The sequence below is a fragment of the Mus pahari genome, chromosome 3, assembly GCF_900095145.1.
Source record: "Mus pahari chromosome 3, PAHARI_EIJ_v1.1, whole genome shotgun sequence".
NCBI lineage: Eukaryota > Metazoa > Chordata > Mammalia > Rodentia > Muridae > Mus > Mus pahari.
In genome coordinates this window covers 108898876-108908990 of record NC_034592.1, presented here as the reverse complement: position 1 = coordinate 108908990, position 10115 = coordinate 108898876, and the positions used below count along the sequence as shown (strand labels likewise).

Here is a 10115-nt window from a genome sequence, read left to right as displayed (position 1 = left end):
AGAGAGAGAGAGAGAGAGAGAGAGAGAGAGAGAGAGAGAGAGAGAGAGAGAGAGAGATCCTGAGCTTTCTGGATAGTTATCTCAACACCACTTCATTTTGGCTAAGTAGAGACAACTTAACCTTTGTGATTATGATTATTTGGTAAGTTTTAAGTATAGTATGGGATTGCTCCTATGGGTAGAAATCATCAGAAATCAAGTACACTGAAGCCTGGCATTTTTACATAGCAACTCACCATTTTATTTCTGTCGCCACTGGCTTCTTAGGTAGGTTTGTTTCCTGTCCACAGCTAGAAAGTCATGTAGATTTCATTGATTTTCCTCCATATATCTTAGGTCTCAATCATTTTTCTTCATAAAAGGGATCAGCGTAGTGATAGGGACTTGTGGGCAGCCTGCAGCAGAGACAGGGCAGGCCTACCTCCTTCCAGCTGAGGATGGCAGACTGGGTGGCCAGTGGAGTTCCAGATGCAGGGGGCACTGATGGTGTAAGCCGCACGCATGGGCAGTCGACGCTGCACTGGTGCTGTTGTAGCCTGAGAGGCCGATGCTGCACTTTCAGATGCCATAGACACTGCTCAGCAACCCTAAAAGATGTAAGAAATGTCTGCATGCGGTTTTAATCTCATAGTCTCAACCTCTATTTTAAAAATGGTGGTTCATTTGCCTATAAATATCTGTAAATGAGCTTTCTTTAAAAAAAAATAAATGATTATTGCTTTATGACAGCTGACAATGTGTGGTGTTTGGGACTTGGAAATTTTACAGTGTGTGATGGATCAGTGTCTCTGGATGAACAGATGGCTCATTCAAACCGGGTAATTTGAGGAGAGATTAGTAAAGGGGATTTAAGGTATAGGCAAAGTATAGAGAAACGACAAGCAGAGTGCAGTGGTCTAGGGCCCAGGAAAAGGGTTAGGGTGGGAACAGTTCTGATCCTGGAGAAGGTCTGTATGACTACACGGAGGAGCTGTGGACAGTACAGAGGTAACAACTGATCTCAGTGACGCAAAAGAGAAGATTAGCTAAGGTCATTAATAACCTGCTTTTTTTCTATTCTCATCTCTGATCTACTGGGATTCTTCACTGATTGAGATAACGGGAAGGCAGAGTTGGGGTGGTGGTGGAGGGGAGCTTGTTGGTGTTGTCTTGAAGGTCAGCTTCCTAGGGCACAGTGGAGTGATACCAGAGAGAGCAGGGTCTCCTGCTGGGGTTCTCAGTGTCCTTAGTAAAATAATTGAAGAATGGATTCAAACCAAGCTTGAGGACAATCAGACTTCAAAGCAAAGCCTCAGGGTAGGTGAGCTGTAAATCTTGGGGCTGCCCAGAGGAGGAGAAAGAGCCACCATGCTTTTTGAGTTTGGCTGGTTTACAGGTCAACCACATGGTGGACCAGCAGTGGGACAGGGGAGGGGGGAGCTTTAGAGAAAGAGTGAAGAAGCTCAGAGTCCCAGAGGAAACTGACTTGGGCCAGCACCCAAAAGCAACAGCTGGGAAGAAAGAGGAAAAGTTAACACCTGCTGGGCTCAGGACTCACAAAGGCAGGTGGGCCCTGCACAACTTCATGGCTGATTCAGACTGAGTACACTAGGGACAGACATCCTGGAAGGAAAAGTACACTATCTCAGCAAAGAGCAAATTATTCCCCTATGTCCCTTACCATTCTCTTAGTATGCCATCGTAGACCTCAGCCTGGTGCACTGGACATAGTTTGGTAATGAAGCAGGTCCAAGGCTCTTTCTCATTAGCCTATACCTTGGATCGCCTTTGACAAATGCCATTTCCCGGAAGGCCTTTCATTAGTCTTTTCTCGGCCAACATCTTCATTTGCCCATTCCTTCATTTATTCACTAATGAGTTAGCACAGTTGTTTTGAGTATCTAGAACGGGACATGAAACATGAAGACAAATGTTCAAGTGAATACCCCCAGGACGGTCATATTGTTCTACCAGTGAAACAGACACACAGAAACGATCGTAATAGAGGAGAAATCTGTCTTCTCTTGGGGTCGGTATGCACCCTGTGTACAGTGGCAGGGAGATCCAGTTCCACTGAGTGACTTCATGTCATGTGTCCCGAGGGTTGAGTAGGTGAGAGGTGGGGCAATTGACTTGAAAAGCAGCCTAGGGATGGGGTGGGAGGCGGGGAAACAGGAGCCATCCCGGAACTATTGGTAGTGCAGCCTTGTGGCTTCCTTCTGTTTCTCTCACTCAAGCTCTCATTCTGTACCAGACCCCTAGCTGATGGTCAATGCCGCCATTCAAGGATAGGATGCAGGTGGCAGACTTAGCAAGCAGCCAGATTTGGAAGAGCCTTGGACAAGTATCTTACTCCACACGGTGCACATGGGAAAGATTTAAAAAGATGTGGGAATCCACGCCACCAAGTTCTTGGCATTCACTAGAACCTTCTTACCAAAGAAGCCAGAGACAGCAATTGTTACAGAACTCAAGTCTCCAACATGCCAGGTCCAGCCACCCTCAACAAGCCAATCAAGAGTCACACATTAAAATTGAAAAGCCAAAATGATATTTATCCAATGTTTTTGCGAGCTCCAAGTTCGATGATATAATGGGATTTAACGAAAGGCTAACATCTAAGAACATCCGAGTTTTAGGGAAGAGGCACCTGGGAGCACGTTCAGTTTTATCAGTAAAGAAACACAAATCCTAACCAGCCAAGTCTGAAGATGATGCTAAATTTAACAACGACCAGGGCTGGCAGTGGCACTTCAGAGAGCAAAATGGGCCATTGGAAGAAACTTATAGGGGTAAGGGGAAAAAGGAAAGTAACCTAACATCTGGGAGGGCAAACACTCCGCCGTATCTAGGCAACCGCTCAAGGAGGCTTTTGTGATTGGCTCACGACTTCCCCAATGGAGGCTCCGGGAAGCTTCCCGCCGCCACTGGCGCCCTCTTCGAACAGCCGCGCTCTTGCAACTGCGGGCGACTTCTCAACCGACCTTGTGGGAGGCGGGTTTTCCGCTCCGTAGCTCCGCCCAGCCGGCAGGTCCATCGAGCAGCGGGGCGGCGATTGGAGGAGGCGACTGCTCGTCGAGTGGCGGGTTCGCGGGCTAGGGTGTACCGGGAAGGTGCTCGCCGCTAGAAGTCAGGACAGCGGGTTGCTGGAGGTGACTGCAGTCTCCCAGCCGGGCCGGCGACTGCGGGATCGGGACCCGTCTTCGAGTCTCCTACACCGGGGCGGTGCGTGCTGGCTCCCTGCTCGGTCTTCAGCCTGGGCGTCCCACCGGCAAACCTGTGCGCGCCCGTGGTTCTTGGACCCGGGCCCACTTCTTTGGTAAGGGCGCTGCGTGAGTATTCCCAGTCGAGGGGGCTTCCTGTATTTTGGGGTTACTGTCTTCTGCTCACCTTGGTTTTCCATGCTGCTATCGGTACTACCGAGCTCAAGAGATTGTCATTGCCCTCTTCCTCCGTATGCTTTGTAGTGGGAACAGGACCTGGAAACTGTCTAAAATAGACTGTTGCGTTCTGGCTGTTTCCACCCTGTAAGAGAAGTTAGTGTGTAAGCTGGTGCGTGCAGTTTTCTAACTCCCAGGGCACTTACATTTAGTCCATCTTGCAGTCATGAATTTTTCAGAGTGATTTAAGCTGCATCTCACTTCGTAGCTTCAAAATTCTTGATTGTTTGCATGTAAATAATGGCTGAAGTTTGAAGCCACAAGCAAAGGGTATAAGCCATGCGCTCTGGAAGCGGCCAGAATTTACTTTGGACGGAGCAGGCATCTAGAGGAGGGCGGAGTCCTTATCCAGGAGTTGCAAGGTTTCCCACACCTACGCTGTTTTTTACCGTTTCATTACTAAAGAAAACGGAAGCAGTTATGATTGCACAGCTGCCAGAGCTGAGGATCTTCAGTTCTTAATTGCTTACAGCCGTATTACATTCTTTGGGATGTGAACAAACAAACAAACAAACAATTTGGAATGTAAACAAATAAAAGAGATCTGTCTAAAAGATCCTATCTACTGCGGTGGGAGTAGATAATAGTTTCAGCGGTTAAGAGCTTGTCACTGCTCTTGCAAGAGGATGTGAGTTCATTTCTTGCACCCAAATTGTATACAACTATGTGTGACTCCAGCTCCAGGGGAATCCTAAGGCCTGTGACCCAAATGGATATATTCACTCATAATTGATAATGATGATGATATTTTTTGGAAAGGAAAATATACACTTAAGTTTGCTCACAAAACAAGTAAATATTTTTCCCTTTATGTGAGGGGGTGGAAGGAGATGATCAGAAACTACCAGAGACAATGCTGACAAGTATTGACAAGCTGGGTCAGAGGTAATAAGAGAAGACAGATGTGCTTTTTATATTCTTGTAGTGGGGTTAGGAAAGATAATGAATGAGACTGTTAACCAGAGAGCTGTGTTTTAGGAAGCACTCTGCCCATGTGTATCCCCTTGGTTTATGTTTTAAGTTGTCAGCTCTCTGGTCAAGCATAGGAGTAGGCCACTGTTCCCACTAATGGTATAATTTTGCTATTATATCAACCAAGATACAGTTTTACTATGGCAAATTTTCTTGATGATCTGTCAGCACATATCTCACCAGCAATTTATTAAACCACAAAAAACATAGTGTTGTGACCATTTTCAATGTAGTAGTTGAAGGTAGCACTTTGCTACTTAGAGTACACTTCCCGAATTCTTCATGGACTTAACCTTTGTGTGTGTGTGTGTGTGTGTGTGTATCTGTATGTTTGTGCATGGATATTTGTATGTGTGAATCTGGGTATACAGGTGTCATACCATATTGAAGAAGTCAGAGGGCAACTTCTGGTGTCAGTCCTTGGGCTCTACCCTGTTACAGGTATCTGTTGCTGTTCCAGTTTAGGGCATGCTAGCTGGCCCATGATGTTCCAGACAGCCTCTCACCTGGGCCTCCCCTCTCCTGTAGAAGCTTTCCTTACAGATGCCTGGGCTCTTTCTTTGGCCTTAATGTAGGTTCTGAAGATTTGAACTCAGGTCTTCACACTTGCATGGCCAGTTGCACTGAGCCATCTCCTGAGCCTCATGAACTCAGACTCTAATAATATTCAATGGACATTTATATTTCTTCCTAAAATGGATTTTTATACTATTTTCTCATCTGAAGTTGTCATTTTCTTGGAAAAAAATGTTTACAGATACTTTTTTATAAGTGATTTGTAAGTGGTTTTACAGTTTTGTAATTGCATCTCTTGACTTTGTAAATGCGTTCCCTGATATATACTATTTGATTAATGATGTCTTTTGCCTGAAACAGTTTAAAAAATTTATTTTTACTTTGTATGCCTGAGTCTTTTACCTGTAAGTTTATCTGTGCATCACTTGTGTGCCTGGTGCCTATGGAGGACAGAAATGGGCTCCGGTCTCCTGGAACTGAAGTTATGGACATTGTGAGCTGCCATGATACTGAGAATTGAATCTGGCCCTCTGTTGAAGAGACAAGCGCTCTTGACCACTGAGCCAACTCTCCAGTCCCCGGAAGGATCTTTGTGTCTTCTGGAGGATGGTGCCTTTGGCTCGGCTTTGTCCCACATCTTTAGGGTCATAGGTTAAAGTGTATCTGGGTTTCCATCATCTGAGACTCTGTAGGTCTGATGTCTGTCTGGAGCTATGAACTAAACCCCAAGATATGAGAGAAATGTTTTCTCCTCACCTTACAGGGGTCTTAGGTTGTCATATTCTCATCTTTGTCTGATGATCTGTACATGATAATTCCAGTAGGCATCGAGGAGAGACAAAGCTTCCATTTCCCCAGTGAGTGTGCATGGGTTTCATGCCATGTCTGATTAAGAGCACATCTTCTATTCACATTTTAACAGCTATAAAACAGTCAGTATTTTAATAGTGGTGTTGTTTCATAATTGGTTTCTTAGTGTACAAATGGGACTACAACCATGCAGTCACAGGTGTCTTGGGTCTGCTAAAGTGTGTGTGTGTGTGTGTGTGTGTGTGTGTGTGTGTGTGTGTATGTACACAGGGCTAATGGTTACAAAGTTTATGATGTAGTTCACTACTGTCAACAACAGGGAATTATATGCTTTATGGTAAAATGCATTTGTGTTGCTGGGATCCTTATACTTCTTATGTGACACAGTTTAATGACATTTTACACCTGGAAATTGTGGTGAATGAGTTGTGGCTCAGACCACACACAAAAGTACATTTCCCAGGTGTGATGAGCCTGGATTGAAAAACAGTGTTAGCTAGGCCATTTGTAGCACTTACTTTTTTTTTAATTAGATATTTTCTTCATTTACATTTCAAGTGTTATCCCGAAAGTCCCCTATACCCTCTCCCCTGGCCACTGGTAGCACATATCTTCCTCCTCTTCTCTCTTCCTTTTCTTCCTCCTTTTCCTCCTCCTCTTCTTCTTCCTCTTCCTCTCAGGATTGGGGAGTTCCCTTTTGGGATGCATGAACTTTGTATTTGTGGAATTCCGAGTATGGAGCAGACTGTAGGACCCTCACTGTGCCCTGGGCATAAACTTGAGGCTTCACTCGAGCTATTCTTAAGGTTTTGATGTCTTTCAAGTTTGTTAGTGTTTTAAGTTTTTCTTTGCAGATGTCTTACTGTTGAAAATACCTTTTAGCCACTTGGGGACCCTGGTTACTGTTTGTTGACTGTTTGCATTTTTTCTTTGCCATCAATTGCTCTCATATGGCTGCTTTTTCATGAGTCCCAATTCTCCCCAGGAGGACCATGTCATTGGAGTTTGGCAGTGTAGCACTGCAGACACAAAATGAAGATGAAGAATTTGACAAAGAAGACTATGAAAGGGAAAAAGAGGTGAGTTTCTTGGAAAAAAGCTCCCAAGCCCAGTGCAGCAGCGGATTATAATTCTAATATCTTGTGTCATTTTGAAAGGATTTATAATTCACCTAATATCAACAAACAAAACTTATAACCTGATTGAGACTGGACTTTTAAACAGTAGAGGAACCGGGGTTGGCAAGATGGCTGTGTGGGTTCTGAGGCTCCATCTTCCCAGTCCCCAGCACCCCTGTCCTGCAGTTGCATAGAGATGTTTGGTTGTTTCAGTGTATACCTTTGCGTCTTCTGAGAACAGAGTATCACATAGCATTTCATCCCCGGCTTAGATGATTGCCTCTAATCATTCACTCCCTAGAGGCTCTCAGGTGCTTTACCGGAGCTTAAGGGCTCCCTGGACATCTGTGCTGCTGCTGCTCCCACCGCCTGGGCAGATGTCACTCCCCCAAGGTCGGGTTACTGGTGAAGCGGGATCCTGAGAGGCAGGTCTCTCTCTGGAACCTGACACTATGGATGAGTACCGTGATTTATGCTTGGCCGGGCTTCCATAAAGAAGCTTTTCAGTTGTGATGTGTGCACACACAAACCGGACACCTCTGTAGAACAAGTAAAGCCTGCTGTTCATCATTAATCCTGGCGTCTGGCTTTCCCCTGCCCTCAAGTGAAGTTACTGACACGATGCACGTGCAGTTTAAGAAACTCATTAAGAAATCTCTTTGTGTCCATTCACTCATTGCTTCACGACAGCTTGGGCAGTGTCTTGTGTTTTAGTCTGTGTGATATTGATGTGACTGTCCTTACTCAGTTGCAGCAGCTACTCACAGACCTCCCTCACGACATGCTGGACGATGACCTCTCCTCTTCTGAGCGCCACGATTCTGACTGCAGTGTGGACGGCATCGCGGGAGAGTAAGGACCTGCAGTCACTTCCTCTTGTATCTTGCACTTCATAAACCTTCCCTTGAGTCTCTGCTAATAATAATGTAAATTTAAACTTCAGACTGATTTCTAAAACTTTTGGGTTAAGATTGAGGGAAATACAAATACAAGAATCTTGGGTTTCTTTGTGTTATTTCTGGCCAAATATGCTAGAGGATAGACCTAAAGTATTGATTTTTCTCAAGACTGCATCCTTCTGAGCACCTGGGAAGGAAGTGGATGGAGCGGGATATACTGCCCAAGCCTCGCAGTGTGAATGTAAGTGTCTGTGACCACGGTGCTGATGTGGCTGGGTAGATCTTAGGGCTTTGTCTTACTCTTGCTGACTAATGGGACTGTACTGAACTTATATCTTGGAGAACAGTGTGGCAATGGTTGGGAAGAAAATCAAAGTAAAACCGAAGACCAGCATCTTGGGTACCACCCTGGAGAAGGTGGGGATGAAGGCGGAAGTGGCTATAGCCCTCCAGGTAAACGGGAGCAGGCAGATTTGTATCGCCTTCCTGAAGACTTTAGGCCATACACCGGCGGTCCGAAGCAGGCAGCCAGCGTCATTACGTTTTCAGATCCTCAGAGGGACAATTTTCAGGTATGGTAAGAGTTTGACTTTGAAGAATTTGTGTGTGTGCATGTATGTGCACGTTGTTTGTGTGTTTAAGGAAGTGCATGAATGCAGTGCACAAATGATTTAATAACTGTTTCTCCAAATTTACTCACTCAGGTTCGTGCTAAATCAGCTAGGCTGGTTTCTGTTTATAATTTAATACAATGGCGGTGCCAAGCCTAGCATTTACAATAGAAGCTTTTTGGAAGTAGTTATTTAACACTGAAGGTTGGGTCTGTCAGGAAGTAGCTCCTCGTTTACTGTTGCTTCTGGCTTCTGTGGGCCTGCTTCCCCAAGAAGCATACCGTGTCTTGTAGCAGCAACTTCATGTAGATCACAGTTCCTTCATTTCCGGGTTCACCAGTTTCATGATGAATTTAAGTGTAACGCCTCAGACCCCATCCCTGCATTGTGTGGTGTCAGAGCTGTGGGTGGGGTGACTGGGCACTGTGCACTGACTGTGGGGAGTTCTAAAAAGGCATCAGGAGACAGTATGTATTAGAATTTCTCAATGACAAACAGTGCCTCATTTTCCTAATCGCTGTTCCGTATCATTCAATTGCATTATTATTATTATTAATGATTGGTCCATTGGTAATTTTCTCTTTATCTCTGGAGAATGTTATTCACTGACAAACAATAGAATTTGTTATACATAAGATGGCATCAGATGTTCTCATTTATTGAGCATGTGCATCTTTTATGTTCCCAAGGTGGTAACATTATCTTAATCATTTGTGATACAATAATCTCATTGTAATTCCTAAGTTTTATTTTTGAAATTGACTCCACTGTGTGCTCTAAAGGACTGTGAAACAATTCATAGTGTTTAATATAGCATGTACTGTTTTTGAGCACAAGCTGTCTATGAGGAGTTGGTCTTGAGCGGTCTTGAGCAGGGCATGTAGGTCAGTTGGTAGAGTGCTTGCTTAGCACCCATGGTGCTCTGGGATCGATCCCCAGTACCACAGAACCAGGAGTGGTGGTGCTCATGTGTAATCCTAGCATTTGGAAAGTAGAGGGAAGTGTCTAGTAAGATTTTTTTGGAAGAAAAGACCAAATCTTAATTGTTAATTTTATTTGTCATCTTTTAATAGCAATTTGGTTTATCTCAAGGACCCAACTGTCAAGCTTTGGAGCCATATAAAGCTGTATATAAACCTTACCACTCCTCTGTGCAGAAGAGCAGTTCACCAGCCCAGGAGATAATAGGAAGTGACATGTTTGAAGGCTTGCAGCAACAGTTTTTAGGAGCTAATGAAAGTAGGTGTTCTGTGTCTATGTATTCACTTGGCTGTTCTTGTTGGTTTGTTTTGAGCTAGGGCCTTGCTGTGTTGCCCAGGCTGGCCTCACACTCATGGCAATCCTCCTGCTCCAACCTCCCAATTAGAGGCACGTGTTACTACATCCAGCTATATTATTTTTTTGTTAAGATAATTGGGAAATTTTGAACATTTTGTAAATAGTTGTATACACTTTCAAGAATTAATATTTTTAAAATTACTTTCAAAAAGCCCCTGTTTCCTATTTTAAAGGTATATACTAAGGTATTTATGAACAAACTAATATGCTCTTGGGTGTTTATTTCAAAATATTATATTGAGCTCTAAAGTGGTGGTTCACCTATAGTCCTAGCTCTTAGGAGGAGGGTCAGGAAGATCTGACATCAGTTAGGGTCAGCTTGAGTATACAGTGGCAGCACTCAAGGTCAGTGTGAGTACATAGTGGGAGCACTCAAGGTCAGCCTGAGTACACAGTGGGAGCACTCAAGGTCAGCCTGAGTACACAGTGGGA

At 44.5% G+C, this 10115-nt stretch overlaps 1 protein-coding gene across 5 annotated transcripts in view; it reads left to right on the top strand.

Moving 5' to 3' along the window:
• Positions 1-3098: 3098 nt before the first annotated feature.
• Cep152 (centrosomal protein 152) overlaps positions 3099-10115 on the top strand; it is a 59126-nt gene continuing 52109 nt past the window's right edge. For 3 of the 5 annotated variants that reach the window (XM_029536866.1, XM_029536868.1, XM_029536867.1), the window contains exons 1-6: positions 3099-3298; positions 6703-6796; positions 7584-7687; positions 7903-7975; positions 8082-8306; positions 9419-9584. In XM_029536866.1, the coding sequence (XP_029392726.1) occupies positions 6710-6796; positions 7584-7687; positions 7903-7975; positions 8082-8306; positions 9419-9584 (655 nt within the window). In that variant the 5' untranslated portion in view covers positions 3099-3298; positions 6703-6709. Of the gene's footprint in view, positions 3299-6702; positions 6797-7583; positions 7688-7902; positions 7976-8081; positions 8307-9418; positions 9585-10115 lie in introns of those variants that run through there. The other 2 variants (XM_029536869.1, XM_029536870.1) reach the window with 2 other exon arrangements.